Source organism: Stegostoma tigrinum, chromosome 9 (assembly GCF_030684315.1).
Source record: "Stegostoma tigrinum isolate sSteTig4 chromosome 9, sSteTig4.hap1, whole genome shotgun sequence".
NCBI lineage: Eukaryota > Metazoa > Chordata > Chondrichthyes > Orectolobiformes > Stegostomatidae > Stegostoma > Stegostoma tigrinum.
Window position 1 is genome coordinate 46,259,932 of NC_081362.1, and position 21,766 is coordinate 46,281,697.

At 39.7% G+C, this 21,766-nt stretch overlaps 1 protein-coding gene across 2 annotated transcripts in view; it reads left to right on the forward strand.

Annotated features, from left to right (window-relative positions):
* LOC125454619 (serine/threonine-protein phosphatase 4 regulatory subunit 3B) overlaps positions 1-21,766 on the forward strand; it is a 59,849-nt gene that overhangs the window by 24,468 nt on the left and 13,615 nt on the right. The window contains exons 7-11 of one of the 2 annotated variants that reach the window (XM_048535568.2): positions 3,950-4,066; positions 9,049-9,180; positions 11,800-11,905; positions 15,737-15,781; positions 17,597-17,755. In XM_048535568.2, the coding sequence (XP_048391525.1) occupies positions 3,950-4,066; positions 9,049-9,180; positions 11,800-11,905; positions 15,737-15,781; positions 17,597-17,755 (559 nt within the window). The remainder of the gene's footprint in view (positions 1-3,949; positions 4,067-9,048; positions 9,181-11,799; positions 11,906-15,736; positions 15,782-17,596; positions 17,756-21,766) is intronic. The other variant, XM_048535569.2, reaches the window with a different exon arrangement.

Sequence of the window (21,766 nt, forward strand, 5' to 3'; positions counted from 1 at the left end):
ACACTAAGAACAAGCCAGTTCAGCGAGCAAGTTGGCAACCTCCCCCACAACTCAAGTCACAGATCTTTGCCAAAACCTTTTGAGTTTTGGTCTTATTTGAAAAGATTGACTCAGCTCCCTTCTGGGGTGAAGGGCTCATGTTAGAACAAAGATTGATTAGTTTAGGCCCATACCCATTGAAGAATGGAAGAATGAGAAGTGATTTTAAGAATCAAATAGATCCAGAAGGAATTGATACTGTGGATACCCAGGGGATGTTTTCCTTTTTGCGGAAGAGACTCAAACGAGGGTGCATATTTTAAAATTGAGGTCTCCCATTGAGACACATTTTTTAAAAAAATCTAATCTGAGGGCCTTTTGAATGTGAAGTTCTCTGCCTCAGAAGATCGTGGAAACTGGGCCATTAAATTATTCAACGCTGAGTTAGATTTTTTGATACACAAGGGAGTTGAGAGTTATGGGGTGCAGACAGAAAAGTAGAGCCCTGACTGTAATCAAATGAAATGATCTTTTTGAATGGCAGAGCAGTTTCAAAGGGCCACCAAGACCCATTTTCCTGGTTACTTGCTGAGGTTTTATCTTGAGCCTCTCAAGTTTGCTCTGCGCTTCTGCAGGTGTTTGCTTTCAGTTTTCAATTGATCGGCAGTAAAATAGAAGGAAACTGGTTGATTTATTGCTATCTTTTTGCTGGAGTGTGGCTTTGGGCCTTCAAAATAATCTCAAACTTTTTGGTGCCCATACAACTTTAGAGCTTAATAGTGAGTGGTATTATTCATATTTCCATTGTACTTTTAATTCTTTAGGCCAGTAATTTACCTGATTCCACAATTATTTTTAGATGAGGAGCTGCAGCCCTTAAGTATTACAGTTTTGGATTAACCACAAAGAACAAAGAATAGATCACAGTCGCCTTGATCTGATACCAGTTTGCATGTGAGCCACCTAAGCCATTTCAGCTTTCCCATGAAGCATTCCTATATTGTATCTTTTTGTCATTCTGCCAGAAACAATTAGTTTGATATCAATTAATTATTTATCTTCAGATTTTTTTTTTGCATTGTGTTCATCTTGGAGGTTTGAGATTTCTCAATAATTGACGGTAATTTGTTTGACATGGTGGCTTTGGTCTGTACATACATTGTGGGCTGCAAATTATGCATATAGTTGGGCTTTGCAAGTAAGTTGCATCAAATGTTTTCAAAGTTACGAGATTAGCAAGACCTATTAAAAGACTTAAGGAATTACTCAAAGGAAAGGATAATTAAGCTTTCTGCACATTTTCATTGCATGGAAACAGACACAGACATGTAGTCTGCACAAACGTTTTTAAAAACATATTCAAAGCAGTTGCAGCAATGGTCTAGGAGGCGATGTTAATTAAAAAGAGAGGAGTAGGAAGAAATGATCAGGTGTGGAAACAAATTGCTGGAGAAACTCCACAGGCCTGGTAGCATCGTTGGACTCAAAATGTCAACTCTGCTTTCTTGCCACTGATGCTGATGTACCTGGTGAGTTTCAGTAGCAGTTTAGTTTTGTTTCAGATCTCCAGCATCCAAAGTTCATGGTTTTATAATAGAAATGGTTAGGTGATGGCTTCAAATGTTTGTTTCGAGGGGAAGGCTATTCAATTTTGTATTAAATAAGTGCTGGCTATGTTATTGAGATGGAAGTAGTTTGGGAAATTAAGTGCAATGAGTTTTGGTGAGATCAGCAGGTGCAGCAGAGGGCAAATGAGTTTATGCGTTGCATATCTTTTTACATTTAGCATAGATCTCTGTTCTTAGAGCTCTCTACTAATCACGTGAACTATCTAACTGCTATACATCCACCTGGTATAACACTGTTCTTACAGCTGTATTGCAGTAATACTGATCAGATTTTGTTTTTGCCTCATGCTAACAATGTGCTTAAGCAAGAAATGCCACATTGCACCTTTTGTATTACTTGTTTCCATTCCAGTCATTGTTGGGGCCTTTGAGTAGGATCACCAGTTTGCTAAACTGTGAGCACTTCTGTGTACGAAGATTGCACAATAACTTTGTCACCCATTTCACTTAACAGTTTTTTTTTATTATTCATTCATGGGATGAGGGCATCGGTGACTAGGCAGCATTTATCGCCCACCCCTAATTGCCCAGAGGGAGGTTAAGAGTCAACCACATTGCTGTGGTTCTGGAGTCACGTTTAGGCCAGACCAGGCAAGAATAGTAGTTCGTTCCCTAAAGGACATTATTGAACCAGATGGGTTTTTCTGACAATTGACGATGGATTCATGGTCATCACTAGATTCCAGATATTTATTGAATTCAAATTCCACCATCTGCCATTGTGGGATTCAAACCCAGGTCTCCAGAACATTATTTGAGTCTGTGGAATAACAGTCCAGCGATGATACCACTAAGCCATCGCCTCCCTTAGAATGTTGTTTTGAAGCACTAAATGTTTGTGTTGTTACTGAGCCAACTTTATTTCTCTAGTATACTTTGGACATTAACATTTCAAAAATAAGGAGATGTACATATTTGACACGGTTTGCCTTCAGATTTTTGAACATTTGGACGTGTGCTATTGCAGACTACTTTTGTTATGTCAAAACATGTTAGCATCTCTTCAAAAATAATCACTTATCGTACTCAGTAATATTTCCATGTACAGATTTGTTCAATATTTATAAACTTTTGGCAGAAGTAATGGATGGATTATTTCATGTGAAATTGCTTAACATTTTAGCGGAAGTAATGGCAAGCATGGATATGCAGTGGCTGTCCTGGATCATATAGCCAATGACCTCTGGGGCAGTATGTTCAAGAATGCTCATCATACTGAAAATTATGTATCTTTCTGCACATTTCTTCATTGTTGTAGGCTGTTTTAATTTTGAGAGTTCAGAAGTCTAAAAAACATTCATACTGATATTAGCTCATTAATAGGTCACTGTTCAATAACTCGCAAGAACTGAAATACCTTGAGAATTTTTTTTTAAAATGGAAGGTTGATTCAATTTTTGTATCACTTGTTCTTTATCTTGTGTCTGTTAAATTCAGAATAGTTCACTGCTTAAAAATTGAACCCTTTTTTGCTTAAAGCTGGATAGGACATTTTTAAAACTGTGAGTTAAAGTTAAAATGACAAATTAGGCTAGTCTAACATTCATGTTGTACTGCTTGATTTATGCCAATGAGGTGGTGTATGGTACAATAAGTTTTCTGCAGTAAAACTCAGAAGAAAAATGATGTAAATGGAAATGCTGCTCGTCTATTCGAGGAGAACAGATCATTAAGAAGTCCTGAAAAGCCTTTTGGCAAATGAACAGAATTAAATAACTGTTAACTTCTTTCAATATGGAATTGAAAATCTACCTTTTCTTTTAAAATTGTTTAAAAGCAACTAATTTTTTTTTTTAACTTCAGGATCATTAGATTATGCAGATCCTTTGAGTTATATATTCTCTCTGTCACCTCAGCTAGGGTTTAAAACCATTTGGAGAATCTATACCTGGAGTTTTATCTATTCCCTTCCGTACTGGTAGTTCGACGATGTTTCACCTGATGCTGTGGTTGGATCGTTCATTTTTATTTGTTGTATATCTTTTCATTTCTAAGGGTAGAAGAATGTGACCTTCCACTGTTATCATGGGGGTGGAAATAAGAAGTTAATTTGTGGCAAGTGTTAGAACAGCTGTGTCTTAGTTGTTGAATTATATGCAGAAATGTATGATGATTCACTATTGAGGGTGGATGTGTTGCTAACTTTGAAATTCTTCGTTGGTAAATTGTGTATTCTAACCCTTCTTACTTCCATAAGAATAGTAATTTGTGTTCACTAGTTCACTAAACATTTCCAGTTTGTTTTTGTGATTGGTTTTCTTTGTGGTAGAAGTGCCATGTTTTTAACCGCTTGATGCATAATTTTAATTTTCAATTAAATAGTACATTTATCTTCTTTACAGGGCATGGATGACGCACAGGTGCGAACTGCGGCTACAGACATATTCTCCTACCTAGTAGAATATAGCCCATCAATGGTACGTGAGTTTGTAATGCAGGAAGCTCAGCAGAGTGATGATGTAAGTATTTGTCCTTTTGGGAATAATCTAATTCTGCTTCATTGAAGAGCTGGATGTGCACTATAACTGTTGACTTTTCTTTAGGGTGTATAAATGATTTATCAGATTTATGTAACTGTTACCTTTATTATACTTTCTATGTAAATTAGCTGATAAGTCACCCACTCTATTTTCAGGGTTTATGAATATCTGTTCAGAAAATACTTGTAAACATTTCATCGTCTTTGTGAAAAATATCTAATCTTAGATTATATTACCAGGTGCAAGTGTTTCTGTTAACAAACAACAAACAAATTGTAATGTTTGGCCCTGTTTACACTTCAGTTCATGATTTTGCCATCCATTCCGTGGTGCATTCATACCTTAATGTTTGTCATATTTCAAATACTGGGCAGATAATGATTTTGGAAAGTTGCTGGCTTTTGACAATTTCCCAAGAAATTAAACTGTTTGTGTGGAAAGTTGGTCTGAGACTTGAATAGCAATTGCAAAAATTTGAAAGATAGCTCGGGTTTTTGTTTTTGTAAAATGAGGCTGAATAGTTTCATACAATTGAACAGAGGTAGTTTACTTTGTGTCTGATTTCTTCAGCCTTCTGTTGCATTTCATTTTTTAAAAAAGGTAAAATCGTCATAGCTCTATGAACCACTGGACTGCATTCTCGTTAGAATGAATAGCATTCTCTTAGGGAGAGAGCTGGTGGTTTAATCTGAAGATCATTACATCTTGGGCAAGGGGAGGAGGTTGAGAAGGAAAGTCTGTCATGGTAACCTCTGCCAGCGCAGGAATCACATCCATGCTGTTGGTGCTATTTTGTGCCGCAAACCAGCTGCCCAGCCAGCTGAGCCAACTGTATTACTAATGACAAGGGTTCTTGGATTTTCGTGCTTCTGTGTTGATTTGACAGTAACTTCAAATCACAAAACACCTGAGCACTAAATGTTTGTTGATACTTATGTTCTTGTACAGTTGTGATATTTTGGTACATGCAGAAGTACCCAGCATACCTGTTGATATCAGATTCTGTTAAATTAAGTCATTGACCAAAGATTGACATGTTACTTTTCGAATGGTACCTTTTTTTCGAATGGTACCTTTTCACCATGATTCTGAAATATTTCAGATATAGTTTGATCACATTAACACCTGTCTCAAATATAATACTTACATTTTATAAAGTGCATTTCATGACTACTGGACTTCTCGAAGCATTTTATGATCCATTAAATACCTTTGATGCATAGTCACTATCATAAAGTAATTGACCAAGCAGACTTTAAAACAGTAATATAGTAATTATCAGACAGCTGTTTTATGTTTTGATTAAGGGATATTACCACACCATAAATATTTATTACAATACTGTCATAAGATCTTGTAGTTACTGGAGAGGGCATTTTCAGACCTCTGTTTCTTTTCTCATTGAAAAGACGTCATGTCCTACAGAGTATTACTCCTTCAGTCACAAAATCAAAGAATCCTGCAGTGCTGCAAGAGGCCATTCAGCCCACCAAGTCACCGAGTCCTTTAATAGTACCCTCCCAGCTTAATATCCCCATAACCCTCCACTTACCATGGCTAATTCACACAACTCTGGTCACTGCAAGGCAGTTTAGCATGGCCAATCCAAGTGGATTGTCCAATGGTATCAATGTGGGCTTCACCAGCTTCAAAATCTCCCCTTCCCCCACCGCATCCCAAAACCAGCCCAGTTCGTCCCCTCCCCCCACTGCACCACACAACCAGCCCAGCTCTTCCCCTCCACCCACTGCATCCCAAAACCAGTCCAACCTGTCTCTGCCTCCCTAACCTGTTCTTCCTCTCACCCACCCCTTCCTCCCACCCCAAGCCGCACCTCCATCTCCTACCTACTAACCTCATCCCACCTAATAAAATGTGAGGCTGGACGAACACAGCAGGCCAAGCAGCATCTCAGGAGCACAAAAGCTGACGTTTCGGGCCTAGACCCTTCATCAGAGAGGGGGATGGGGGGAGGGAACTGGAATAAATAGGGAGAGAGGGGGAGGCGGACCGAAGATGGAGAGTAAAGAAGATAGGTGGAGAGAGTGTAGGTGGGGAGGTAGGGAGGGGATAGGTCAGTCCAGGGAAGACGGACAGGTCAAGGAGGTGGGATGAGGTTAGTAGGTAGCGGGGGGTGAGGCTTGGGGTGGGAGGAAGGGATGGGTGAGAGGAAGAACAGGTTAGGGAGGCAGAGACAGGTTGGACTGGTTTTGGGATGCAGTGGGTGGGGGGGAAGAGCTGGGCTGGTTGTGTGGTGCAGTGGGGGGAGGGGACGAACTGGGCTGGTTGAGGGATGCAGTAGGGGAAGGGGAGATTTTGAAACTGGTGAAGTCCACATTGATACCATATGACCTCATCCCACCTCCTTGACCTGTCCGTCTTCCCTGGACTGACCTATCCCCTCCCTACCTCCCCACCTCTACTCTCCTCTGCACCTATCTTCTTTTCTCTCCATCTTCGGTCAACCACCCCCTCTCTCCCTATTTATTCCAGAACCCTCACCCCATCCCCCTCTCTGATGAAGGGTCTAGGCCCGAAACGTCAGCTCTTGTGCTCCTGGGATGCTGCTGGGCCTGCTGTATTCATCCAGCCTCACATTTTATTATCTTAAGTGGATTGTCAGCCTTGATTTGCATGTTCTGTCAGCATGCTACCAATTGAGCTATAGCTGACATGCCTGAAATTGCGTTCCACTTCCTTGTCAAAGCTAGTTGAAATTTTATTCTAATTAGAAAATCAGTTCCTATTCCAATCCCTAAAATTCCACAAATTAGGAGCAGGAACAACGAACAAAGTAGACAGAGATAACACGGTGTGAATTGAAATGGTTCGTGACTGGGAGGTGTAGTTTGTTGCGAACAGAGCGTAGGTGTTCTGCAAAGGTGGTAGGGTCAGACTGCAGATGGCGGAAATGTCGGAGGATGATGCGTTGGATTGGGAGGTTGGTCAGGTGGTACGTGAGGACGAGGGTGATTCGGTTATGGTTATTATAGCGAATAGGGGGTGTGAGGGATCCGCCATCTGCAATCCGACCCTACCACCAAAGACATTTTTTTTCCCTCCCCACACTTCTGTGCTTTCCATAGGGACCACTCTCTCTCTGCATGCTCCCTTGTCCGCTCCACTCTCCCCTCCAGCCCCACCACCCCCGGCACTTTTCCCTGCAACCAAAGCAAGTGCTACACCTGCCCCCTCACCCCCATCCCAGGCCCAAGGAAGACTTTCCACATTAAACAGATGTTCACCTGCACATCTGTCAATGTTATTATACTGTATCCGCTGTTCCTGTTGTGGCCTCCTCTACATCAGGGAAACCAAACGGAGGCTTGGGGACTGCTGGAACACCTACGCTCTGTTTGCAACAAACAACACCTCCCAGTCGTGAACCATTTCAATTCCTGCCCCCACTCCTTGGACAACATGTCCATCCTGGGCCTCCTGCATTGCCACAATGATGCCATCCGAATGACGTGGGAACAACATCTCATATTTAGCTTGGGAATTTTGCAGCCCAAGGACATCAGTGTGGATTTCACAAGCTTCAAAATCTTCCCTCCCCCGACCACATGCCAAAACCAGCTCAGCTAGTCTCCACCTCCCTAACCATTCCTCTCACCTCAAGCTCCACCCCTATCCACTAACCTCATCTCCCCCACCCCCCCCCCCCCCCCCCACCCCCACCCCCGACCTGTCCGTCCTCCCTGGACTGACCTATCCCCGCTAACTCCCTGCCTACATTCACCTTCGTTGGCTCTAACCCCACCTCTTTGACCTGTCTGTCTCCTCTCACCCTGTCTTGTCCTTTATCCATCTTCTATCTGCATCCCCCATCTCCCTATTTATTTCAGAATCCCCTACCCCTCCCCCATTTCTGAAGGGTCCCAACCTGAAATGTCAAGCTTTCCTGCTCCTCTGATGCTGCTTGTCCCGCTGTGTTCATCCAGCTTCACACCATGTTATCTCAGATTCTCCAGCATCGGCAGTTCCTACTATCTCTGGAACAAAATGGACCAAATGTTTTGCTCTAGAATAGTGTTTATTCAAATAAATGTGTATCACTTGCAATGGAATTTACATTTTAGCTTAGTAGATTCAACAGAAAAGCAACATTTCATTTAACTTTCAGCAGGCTCATTTGCCAAAACATTTCCATGCCACTGTGGAAGCTAGCCAGAGCAATTTACATTTTCATAAAATACTGTCTTCACCCTGACAAAGTGAGGTTATGCACACAATACAGAAGCTGCCCGTCAGCCAGATAGGTTCATGCTGGTACTTAAGCCTGAAATTTCCTAACCACTTCATCTAACCCTGTCAGCTCTTTCCTCCTTGTGTATTTACCTAGTGACCCTTTAAATGTGTCGAAGATTCTAAATATTTGAGAATGATAAAGGAAATAGGATGCTGTATTATTTTGTCAATTCGTTTTGATTTAAATGTCCAGAAAGCTTAGTTAAATGCAGCGCTGCAATGAAATCATTCCTGAATTAGTGTTTACATGTTCACAATCACCATTAACTAAGCTCTAAGGAGACTTTTTGACAGAAGAATTATCTGAGGGACATCTCATTTGGACCATCTTGAGATTAAGCAGTGAACCCTAAGCGCGTATGATTTGCGATGGAGTAGAAAGGGTAAGCTCTTGAAAGATACTTTTCTATGTTTAGGGAGTATTTCAAAAGAGCACTGATTGAAAAGTGTGAAAGCGAAACTTAGGATAAACAGTAATAGATAAGAGATTGTCAATTAGTGGTATAGGCTGATGAGAATGTCAGTTGGCCAAGATATTTCAAGAATCAGATGAATATTAATTAAAAATGATTGGTATTTTGGAAGGATGGGATCAAATGAGGAATGTTTACCATGTGATTTCAGTTAGGGCTTTATTTTGAAACTAGTTATCACTTAATGGTAGCTATTGAATTTAATGCTGACCATTTTTTTCATTTGTTTCTGTACAGGATATTCTCCTAATTAATGTAATCATTGAACAGATGATCTGTGATGCTGATCCTGAGCTTGGTGGAGCAGTTCAGCTAATGGGCCTACTGAGAACCTTAATTGACCCTGAGAATATGTTAGCTACAGCAAATGTAAGACATTTAGAATATTTTAACAATCTTGGCTAATAGAATAGTAAATATAACTATATATGCTTATTGGGATAACTTGATTTGCAGTTAATGATCTTGTACCTCCAATTGTTTTATAAAAGTAAAGTTTAAATACATTTAGTACGTTGATTTTGATTATAATAGTACTCCATATTAAGAACTGCACTTCGATGATGTATATTATCCCTTCGATGATGTTATATATTTCTATTTTAGAAAGTCTCAATTATTTTTAAAACTTTTGAGGTTAGTGTTTAAAGGAGTCTGAATCTTAAACTCTTGATTACTCATTTACCTCTTAGCCCATGATTGTTGGCATTATTGATGTACTCCCTTTGCCCGAACCTGATTCTCCACTTTCATCTCTCCACAAAGTACCACCCCTTCCAACAGCCACCTGCTGTTCCACTTAGTTCCTTGAACTCATCTCCCCTTCTTTCTAATGCACACTTTAGTTTAAATTCCTTTTGTCTGTGTGCCTCATCAGGATTGCTGTAGACCAAGCTAGACCATGAATAACACATTATTCCCTCGTCGTTCATTGGAACACAGAAGCAGGAATGGGGCATTCTGTCTGATTGAGCCCGCTGTGCAAGTCTGTGTTTTCTTTTTGTTAGACTGATATCATCACTCATTCTTCAAAACTCTAGAGAATCTAAGCCCAGTTTCCTAAAATTTCTCTGTTGGACTGCCCTGCCACTCTGCGAATAGATTTGCAAACTTTCTTGCATTTTCTCCATGGGAATAATATTCTCCCTTAGGTATAGGGACCAAAACTGCACACACTGCTCCAGGTATAATCAAACCAGGGTTCTGTGTAATTGAATTAAGATGTCACTGCTCCTGTCCTGTCTTCCTCTTGTGATAAAGGCTAACATACCATTAGACTTCCTAATTGCTTGGTGCATCTCCATGTTAGCCTTCAATTACTTATCAAAAAAGACTGCTAGATCCCTTTGTGCACTGACACTTACTAATTTCTTACTATTAAAGAATTACTTTGCACTTCTATTACTTCTGTCAAAATGGGCAGCTTCACATTTTTCTACATTATATTCCATCGGCCATGTTCTTGCTCACTCGTGAGATCTGTCCAAATACCATTGAAACAGCCTTTCTGCATCCTCACAGCATGCATTTTAACCTATTCATGAATTTGGAAATATTACATTTTAATTCCCACATCTAAATCGTTGATATATACCATAACCAAGTGAGGCCCTGAGTATTCATCCTTATGATACACCACTGGTCCCAGCCTGCCAATGCAAGACTTAACCTATTTATTCCTTTTTTCCGTTTTCTGCCTGTGGCCAATCCTGAATTCATGCCAGTACATTATCTCCTATTTCATTTGTTTTAATTTTGCTAACCTGTTCCTTTTGGGGGACTTCATCAAATGTCTTCTGAAAATCCAAGTAAAACACATGCACTGACTTCTCTAACAATTCTAATATTCTCAATAAACGCCAACAGGTTTGTCAAAATCTATTTCCTATTGACAAATGCGCATTTACTATGCTCAGTCAGACTGTTATTGTACAACTAATATATCATTATCATACATGCTAACCTTTCCCTTACTCCAGAGAGATTCCCTTACTATTTCTCTTACAAAGCAGCTTTGTAATTTACTTATTACTCTCCCTTCCTGCTTAAATAGTGGGGTGACATTTGCTACCTTCTAATCTGCAAGAACTATTTCAGTATCTGGTAGTCACCCTCAGAAAAAATTCTACAATGTATCAGGTCCTGGAGACTTGATCTTTTGTCATTTGTTTTCTCTAAGAGAGCCTTCTTAGTAGTACAAATTTTCTTCAAATTGTTTTCATTCTGGACCCTAGACTGGTGCAGTGTTGTTCTTCTGGTTTTTCATTTTATCGTCTCTAAATTTTGTGATCCACTATTCAGCTCCTCTTATTCGGTCACGGTCTCCTGCTCTCTCCCGGCCTCCCCCGCTGTTCCCGCTGTCCCCCTCTCAATCCTGTTTTACTTGTTCTTAATTCAAAGCAGTTTATATCGTTATCACCTACAAGTTCTTTTTCATCACCTTATTCTACCCAGTATATTCCAAGGTTTAAACATTCCATTTGTGCTGAGTCAATCATCTCCAGCTGTCCATGCCTTTCCAATTTGGCAAATTATCTGTTATCTTCACCCTACTCCAGGGTTTCTCAAAACCCTTGCAATTTGTACCTTTAACATAACAGCATGTTCAAGTCCAGCACTGGGTGTTTATTACTGGAGAAGGCATAGAAAAGATTAACTTATTACATGATCTGATTCATGTTTGTTTGTTGAGCCCTAGTTTTTACAGATTGCTGATATTTTATCATTATTGTTCTTGGGTGTTTATATTTCTGCTTTTGATTTTTGAATGTTTTAAATCATTTTTCATGTGTTTCCATTTTTGGGATTTGAGGTATTTACAAAGGTTTATCTTATATGTGTGCCGAGCCCTGATTTGAATTCAAAAGTTGCATTCTGCAATTGCATAATATTAAAGTATGAATATTCAATTTTTAAAAATTTAAAACTTCAATTATATAATAGTTAACCTCTGTAATTACCAGCATGTAATCTTGTCATCTTTCTTAGAAAACTGAGAAGACAGAGTTCCTTAGCTTTTTTTACAAGCATTGCATGCATGTTCTCAGTGCTCCTTTGCTGGCTAATACCACAGATGAAAAACACAGCGGTAAAGGTGAGTTTTAAACTCGTTCAATTAAAGTCCATTTGCCTTTCCTTTATCTAAATACTTGTGAACTTCAGAATGTCGATTGTGCCTATACTTCATGACATTTGTTATTTCCTGTGTGATTTGTAGGTGGTGCACTAGTTTTTCCATTTGGAGCACTTGAATCTTTAGACACATTTTCCAGCCCAGTAATTCTGCCATTTCCCTACTTAAAAACTGGAGTGTTGATTGACACCACTGTCAGCCAATGAATTGGAGGCAAGGTGGGACATACGGCTACCGCATACATTACATGAATAGCAAAACAATCCAAATTGCACTAAGCAAATGAAGCAGTTTGATTAAAGGGACTCCACAGACTGCAGCCAACAGAAGTGTAACTTGCTCTCAGCAAAAACATGGCAATTTCTCTTGCCAATTGTGATATCTGGAGGATAGTTACATGAGAATTGTGTATCCCTGTCAGAGAATATAAGCAGCCTTCAGATGTGTTAAAGGAAATAATTCAGCTTTCTGTATTCTGTCTGGGAATAATGGTGCTTAGGTATACACTCATTTAAAACAGGGGGTAGACTTTCAACTTTAAATGCAATTACTGATCAAGAGGTCAAATATGCCTGTTTTCAGAAGTGTGCCCTCCACCAAAATTCTGCTTAAACTTATTTGCATACTGCTAGACACAAACTTTGCTGTAAATTAGTGGAAACAGGCAATACTTTCAAACTGAATTGGTAATCTGAAATCACCTGGGCATTACTCTGAGTTTATATATCTGAGAAATTCACCACTTGCGTTAGAAAAATAGATTCTTGATTTGTTTGAGTGGTAACTTTGATTAATGGAGTTGAAAATTGAATTATCTGTTACAACAAGCATTCTTAATCCATGTCAGTCCACCGTCTGCAAAATTTTAAATTGCTGAATGATTTGCTAATTGTATTGGTGAATTTTAGATGGGTTACTTAAATTTGTTTTCAAGCTTTTAAAACTTGTTTAATTATGTCTATTAGTGGCCAAAAGGCCAGTTTAATTTATACACCATCTTCAAAGCCGTACAAGGAAGCTGTTAACAGAAATTCCAAACAATAATTATTTATTCCTGAGGGTGTGGTTAGTTTTTGGGTGGGCCCAACTACAGATTGATTTGCTTAATTCCCTGAATCTTTTTGATGCCTCTGCTAAATTCAAATGAACAAATCTGTGCAACTGACCAGAAATTTGACCCCTTGGTTTCAGTTTGCATACAATTGCACAAGATTGTGAGAGTTACTGTCTCCATGGAGACTGACGACAACTTATTTTTTTAAAAAAAGGAACCCCAACATCACCAACTGAAGTTAACTTATGGACAAGATTTCACCATTCAGGACTAGTACTTTGACAGGTTAATCAGTGTAGATCAAACATTAATAAACAAGTTACCAGTGCCTCAGCCTAAAGGAGTTACGATTTTACATTAATAAGCTGACAAAGTAAAACCTATAAAAAGTTTTTATTCTATATAACGCTTCTGAAAAATATGTAACATCAGATGGATGGTCCCAGTGTCATTCCTAGCCTCTCTTGCAAGGATTCACCTATGCTGGCTTGAAACCTCCATGTGTCTTTCAGCAGCATTTCTATATCACCAGCGAGGCGCACCTTAATGATTCTCAGTTCCCAGAATTTTCAAGAACCCCACTGGGTTTTTCCCCCTTTAGACATAAACTGAGCCCTAAAAGCTTGGCAACACAAACCATTTTCCCTGCGGCTCCATTGTGCAACTTTTGTGCCCTCTGCTGCCTGCGTTTCTTTTCTGAGAGCCCTGGGAAAGATGCTTAAAATCTGCCACTTAATACTTCGATGGATTTCTATTTGTGTTTTTCTCCTATGGTAATTGGGGATCACATGGGTGTTAATCTGAATGCAGATGTTTGAAGAATTCACCTTTTCTGTTTTTAAAAACTCCCACTTTCCTATAAGTTCAAGGGACATTCTTAAAGTATTTCTGAAGAGATCAGCATTTGTTACGTTTGAGAGCAGATTTAGTGGCCCTTCATTTGAGGGTATAGCTAAACATTTCGGTGCAGTATCAATTTTTTTAGACTGGAATATGGTTCTAAGCAAACTAAATTTAGAAAAAAAGTATTTTACAATGAGATTAAATTTATCCGTTCATTATCTTATTATAGTACCTTAATTAACAATTTGCTTCAGTCTCCCAAGCCTGGAATTGACAGTCACTTTTCTTGGAACTTGATACCTAACAATATCTTTCCCAGGCACATTTTGCCAGCCTTGGAGCCTGGAGCTGTTTTATCTACCTGCCAAATCCCCTAAAAATATGGCTACCGTACAAATTGTTGTATATAGAATGTCGTTTGAGGCTTTTCTTGTGTATTTCTGCCTCCCTTGAGAACTGCTGAGTTCTTTAAACTGATTGGCCTGACTTGGTCAAAGGTTCTCCCTAGACCAGTGTCTGTATGGAAAATGCCCTCAGATTAGGCCGAGGAGCCCATTCCAAAAGTACTATTTGAAAAAGTTTTGTTCTTAATCACTTTGCAATGAGAATTGTATCATAGAGCTCGATCTTTAGTCATGGATTCATAGGTCCCTGGGGGTTGCCACCCAGGTTGATGGGGTTGTTAAGAAGGCGGACGGTATGTTAGGTTTTATTGATAGGGATTGAGTTTCGGAGCCACGAGGTCACGTTGCAGCTGTATAAAACTCTGGTGAGGCCGCACTTGGAGTATTGCATACAGTTCTGGTTGCCATATTATAGGAAGGATGTGGAAGCATTGGAAAGGGTGCAGAGGCGATTTACCAGGATGTTGCCTGGTATGGAGGGAAGGTCTTATGAGGGACTTGAGGCTGTTTTCATTAGAGAGAAGACGGTAAGAGGTGACCTAATAAAAACATACAAGATGATCAGAGGATTAGATAGGGTGGACAGTGAGTCTTTTTCTTCGGATGGTGTTGGCTAGCATGAGGGGACATAGCTTTAAATTGAGGGGTGATAGATATAGGACAGATGCCAGAGGTAGGGTCTTTACTCAGAAGTAAGGGCGTGGAATGCCCTACCTGCAGCAGTACTGTGCGTGCAAACTTGCATAAACATATGGATAATAATGGAATAGTGTGGGTTAGATGGGCTCCAGATTGGTTTCACGGGTTGGTGCAACATCGAGGGCCGAAGGCCTGTATTGTGCTGTAATGTTCTCTGTTTTATAAATTGCATGCCCTTGTAGAATTTTAGGGTGGGTCAACTATCTTGAATTTTTTGCTGTCTTCTCCAAGTTATCTAGGTTGATACACTGTATGCCACTCTGTTAGGGGGCAACAAAAATCCAAAGGCAAGTTGAATTGGTTTCTTAGGCGACTAAAAGTTGGCATAAACAGCACTGGTGCATGCTGGTGTTAATGTACAAATGGAACTATTTATCTGCATAGCTAGGAGTCTGTTGCAGTCTTGGCCTCGAATGGAGCACCAGGGACTGAAATGACCTAAATGATGGTAGCTCATTTTAAATTAAGTAGTTAGCGATGCTTTACTACTGCTGAAAGTTCTTAACTTATTTTTTGGGAAATATGTTACTTCTTTGAGGTGAGATTTCAAATTAACAATAAATTTACAACAATATTAAATCGACAGTAATGTGGCCTTTCCATCACAGGGATTACAGTTAGAGTTATGAAAACGAAAAATTGAAATAATTTAAAACTATAAACACTGCAGTGTGGGGACCTTGAGTTTTCTAAATGAATATACTAGGTGTGAATGGCTTCCTAATTTGGTTTTGAGAACTGCATTAGCAATTAATGTTTTTAACATAATCCTGTACTTGATTTATTTATTAGATACAGGAATAGTTGAATCCAGCAGGAATACTGCTTTTTGTTCTGGTAAGTTTCATGTTTATTTATTGAACTGGTAGATTTTGTGTGAGTGGAGTGTGTCTCATTTGGATTTTAAACACTAAATAGCAGCAAAGCACTTGCTTTGTTTCTGAAGAAAAAAGTGTTATGTACTTGAATGGCTATTGACCAGCTGCTTGGAAGTAGCTGTTAAACGATTATGATTAGTGGGTTGCCTGCATAAAATATTTGTAACCTGCAAGATAATTTTCTATGGGAGTTTAAGCTTGTAGAAAGTTGTTTTCAACTATTATGCCGTCTAGCTCATGTTGGCACATTCATTTAAAACAGCAAGAAATATAGTTGTGATGTTAAAGCAGTGTTGAAAGTGCACGCTGTGCTTGTGTGGCATGGATTGTCTAATTAAATAACTACATTTTGATGTTAAACAGTTTAGACCAGAAGGTTCTAGGCCTCGTGCTGTGTTGAGATACTGGTAGCAACTAACGTGCCTTTTGGCGTCCTGATATTTAGCTTCGGTGACTTTGAACTATGTCGGCAAAGAATCAGCTAATAGCTGTCGCTCTTGATTGCTGTCTTTCACCTGCTAGAAGATGTGTGTGTTCACATTTGTGTGGTGCTGGGCAGATCATAGAATAATACACCATGGGAAGAGGCACTGCATGCGTACGTAAATAGTTAGGTGGGCTGTAATTTAACCCTGATTCTTTGTTCTCGTACGTTGTTTTAAATTGAGTATTTCCAAGTGTTACTATTGAATCTATTTCAGACAGTACATTTCAGATCATAGCATACTGTTAAGTAACTTAATTGTTCCTCTCTTTTTTTGCCAATAAGCTTCCACTTATGTTCTCTGGTCATCAACCTTTCTACCATCAGCAATAGTCTCCTTTACTCTATCAAATTTTTCTTTACATATACACTCCACAGAGTACAGTCATAACTGCTGCAACCTCTTCATAAGACTCAGATCTGCCATTCCTGGCTTCATCGTAGTAAATCTTCCCTGTACCCTTTCTGTGACCTTGAATATTTTTTCTAACTATGCTGCCCAGAATTGAACACTGCTTTTCAGCTGAGGCCTCGCCAGTTTATGAAAGTTTTGTATAGCCTTTATACTCTCCTCAGCTAATGAAGCCATGTCTTGTATGCTTAAATTTCCATTTCATTATGCCCTAGCACCATCAAAGATTGTTATATACATTCTTGAGTCTCTTTACCTGCATTTCCTTCAAAATTATACCACGATCCACTCCCATTAGGATTACTAATCAGAGTTTATTTGAGAAGAATGAAGATATTGACAAACAGCCAGGACTTTTGAAATTGTAGTACATAAATATCCTGTGGGGTGGGGGGAAGGGGAGAGGAAAATTATGGTATCTTTAGTGGGAACATAGCTTTCATCTTTACTAATGCATGAAGTGCAATCTTATGCAGCTTAAGTAAGAGTAAAACTTAATTTGCACTTGCCCAACATGTTATTAAGTCAAACAAACTTTATCTCTTGTATGTGCAAAATATTTATTTGCAAGATATGTCCTTTCAACTGTTAGAGACTGCCAAAATCCAAATGTGTTCTGACCTTAGCCTTAAGGTTTTGTGATTGCCCCAATTTTCTGCTGATATTGAACACAGTCAAATGATTTCTTTTGGGACCCTATCTTCTTTGAAAGAAGAAAGACTTGCATTCCATTGGTCTGGCTAGGTTTTGAACCCAGGTGCCAGAGGTTAAATGCAGCTTTGTATTATGCATTACTCCTTTCACTCTATTTCTGACTTTTTAAAATGATTCCAAAGATGTTATTTTCAAATGTATGACAAAATTTTATTTTTTTTTAGATAACTTCCAGACAGCACAGCTGTTGGCCTTGATCCTAGAGCTTCTCACTTTCTGTGTAGAGCATCACACATATCACATCAAGAACTACATCATGAACAAAGATTTACTTAGAAGAGTTTTGGTGCTGATGAATTCAAAACATACTTTCCTTGCCTTGTGTAAGTGAACACTTGTGAAAGTGAAAATAATAGTCTTGGTATTTATCTGTCTTTTATAGAGACATACAGTGTAGAAACAGGCCCTTTGGCTCACCATGTCTGTGCCAACCATCCAGGTCAGATGTTAACCAGTGTTTGCCACCTGTTTTGACATGTTCTTTAATAATTTATCAGATTTTCATCGCGAATATTAATTTGAATAATAAATATGTCTGTCCAAGAAACCTGAGTAACTCTAGTCAAATCATGATTGGAAGTCCTTCTAATGTTCTTTTGCTGTGATATGGCAGTTTTCAAGATTCACTTTAATGTCCTGGAGGTGGTAAGTGTTTCCTATCGTCCACCAGAAGATGGTATTCTCTGTGCATCTAATAAGGCTAGACCAGGATACTTCTGAAATAGTGCAAATTTAGAACAGTAAAAGCCCAAAAATAATTGATCTTGATACAGAGAACATTCTAAACATTCAGTTCCTACAGAATATTATGAAAAATATTGAGAATGGAATATTGGTCCTTTCTATTGAGAACACTAGAATATAAAGCAAGGCAAGCCATATTTCCAACTAAACAGAGCACAGGTTAGGCAGCACCTGAATTGAGCTGTTCTGGCACCAAAACTTAGGATGTATTGGCCTTCAGATTGATAAATGGAAAAGATAATTTACGTGGGATGAAACAAGTGGTCATGGCATGTATCTCTTTCCACAAAACGGAAAACAACATGGATATTGTAGCTGAGTGTAAAATGTTGGATGAAATAAATGTTAAGATTTCTAACAGGGACCTATGTGGCACACTAGTCAAAATAATAAAAGCAATTTTTTTGAGGAGGTGATCAAATGCATAGGTGAGAGTAGTGCAGTTGATGTAGTTTGTGAGTTTTAGCAAATCCTTTGACAGAGTCCCACATGGCAGACGAACAAGGAAAGCAATAAGCGCACATGGGATCCAGGGTAACTTAACAAGATGGATCAAACATTGCTTTCATGGCTGAAGGCTATTTTTGTGACTGAAGGGTAGTATTCAGTGGCCAGTGAATCAGTTTTCATAGGTGGTTTTCATATTGTTTGTGATAATAAACAATATAGATGAGAATTTAGGGGGCATGGTAAATAAGATAACACAAGGATTGGTTAAGTGGTTAGTATTGTGAAAGAAGGTCTTAAGTTACAGTAGGATGTAGACAGGTCGGTCAGATCGGCAGATAAGTGGCGGTGGAATTTAACCCTGAGAAGTGTTTGGTGATGCTGTTTGGAAAAAATAAGGAGACAATTGAGTAGTGCAAGATGTTAGGAAGTTCAGAGGTACGGAGATCTCGCTGTGCTAGTCCAGAGATCATTTGAATGTGGCAGAACAGGTGACTAGGGTAATTAAAGACACATACAAGATGCTTGCCTTTATCTTCAAAACTGGTTAGGCTCCAGCTGGACTACTTCATGTGGGGTTCTGGTCACCGCAGTGTAGTCAGGAAATTATTGCAATGGAGGGAATGCAAAAGAGATTCGCCAGGATGTTGCCTATGTCTCAGCATTTTAACTATGAAAGGCTGCGTAAGTTCACAGAGGTAGTAGGAACAGCTGATGGTTCGTTTTCTGAAGAAGGGTCTCGACCTGAAACATCAGCTTTCCTGCTCCTCTGATGCTGCTTGGCCTGCTGTGTTCATCCAGCTGTACACCTTGTTATCCCTGCATAAATTGACATTTTCTTTTGAGCACAGAATGGTAAAGGAGGAACCTGACTGAGGTGTATAACACGGAGGAGAATGAACAGAATGTATATGAATAAGAGTCTATTAAGGGAGGCATAATTTTAAGGTGATGGACAGGAGGTTTAGAGGGTATGTGTGTGAAATATTTTCACTGACTGTTAGGAATCTGGAGTGCACTGTCTGAGAATGTAATATCTCATCGCCATTTTTAAAAAGGACAGGGATGGGTGCTTAAAATGTCATCTATTCAGGTTTACGAGCCTAATTCTGGAAAGTGGGATTTGTGTAGGTAGGTTGGTGCAGACTTGATAGCTGAGAGGGCCTTCTGTTGTGTCTGCCTCAGAACAAAAATAATGGTTGGCAAATATTTTGTGACTAAAAGGCTGTTTGTATTTTTTGTTTTGTTACATATCAATGATCTAGAATTAAGTATATAGCAAGCTTGAGACTTTTGCAGATGGCAAATAAAATCCTCATGAAGAGCACTGCAAACTGGTCACGTGGGCAGAAAGTGACAAATGAAATTCAGTTCAGAGGATTGAGGTAGTATATTTGGAGTTGATGAACAACACATAATTATATGCCATAACTGTTCAGGGAAGAGTAACGATAAATAAGGTGTATGTCCAAACATTCATGAAGATTGCCGAACAAGTAGATAAGAACAAGGAAAATTACAGCACAGGAACAGGCCCTTCGGCCCTCCAAGCCTGCGCCGATCAAGATCCTCTGTCTAACCTGTCATCTGTTTTCTAACGGTCTGTGTCCATTTGCTCCCTGCCCATCCATGTACCTGTCCAAATATATCTTAAAAGACGTTAACGTGTCTGCGTCTTCCACCTCTGCTGACAACACGTTCCAGGCACCCACCACCCTCTGTATAAAGAACTTTCCACACGTATCTCCCCTAAACTTTCCTCCTCTCACTTTGAACTCATGACCCCTAGTAATTGAGTCCTCCACTCTGGGGGGGGGAAAAGCTTTTTGCTATTCACCCTGTCTATACCCCTCATGATTTTGTAGACCTCAATTAGGTCCCGCCTCAATCTCGGTCTTTTCTAATGAAAATAATCCTAATCTACTCGACCTCTCTTCATAGCTAGCACCTTCCATACCAGGCAACATCCTGGTGAACCTCCTCTGCACCCTCTCCAAAGCATCCTCATCCTTTTTGTAATGTGGCGACCAGAACTGTACACAGTACTCCAAATGTGGCTGGACCAAAGTCCTATACAACTGCAACATGACCTGCCAACTCTTGTACTCAATGGCCCGCCCAATGAAGGAAAGCATGCCATATGCCGCCTTGACCACCCTATTGACCTGCGTTGTCACCTTAAGGGAGCAATGGACCTGAAGACCCAGATCTCTTTGTTCATCAATTTTCCCCAGGACTTTTCCATTTACTGTATAGTTCACCCTTGAATTTGATCGTCCAAAATGCATCACCTCGCATTTGCCCGGATTGAACTTTATCTGCCCAACTCTCCAGTCTATCTATATTCTGCTGTAATCTCTGACAGTCCCCTTCACTATCTGCAACTCCACCAATCTTAGTGTCATCTGCAAACTTGCTGATCAGACCACCTACACCTTTATCCAAATCATTTGCATATATCACAAACAGCAGTGATCCCAGCACAGATCCCTGTGGAACACCACTGGTCACAGGTCTCCAATTTGAGAAACTCCCTTCTACTAGTACTCTGTCTCCTGTTGCCTAGCCAGTTTTTTTTTATCCATCTAGCTAGCATACCCTGGACCCCATGTGACTTCCCTTTCTCCATCAGACTGCCATGGAGAACCTTATCAAACGCCTTACTGAAATCCATGTATATGACATCTACAGCCTTTCCCTCATCAACCAACTTTGTCACGTCCTGAAAGAATTCTATTAAATTGGTAAGACATGACCTTCCCTGCACAAAACCATGATGCCTATCACTTTAAGCCCATTTTCTTCCAAATGGGAATAGATCCTATCCCTCAGTACCTTCTCCAGTAGCTTCCCTACCACTGACGTCAGACTCACCGGTTGATAATTACCTGGATTATCCTTGCTGCTCTTCTTAAACAAGGGGACAACATTAGCAAGTCTCCAGTCCTCCGGGACCTCACCCGTGTCTAAGGATGCTGCAAAGATATCTGTTAAAGCCCTCACTATTTCCTCTCTCGCGTCCCTCAGTACCCTGGGATAGATCCCATCTGGATCTGGGGACTTGTCCACCTTAATGTCTTTTAGGATACCCAATACTTCCTCCTTCCTTATGTCAACTTGACCTAGACTAAGCAAACATCTGT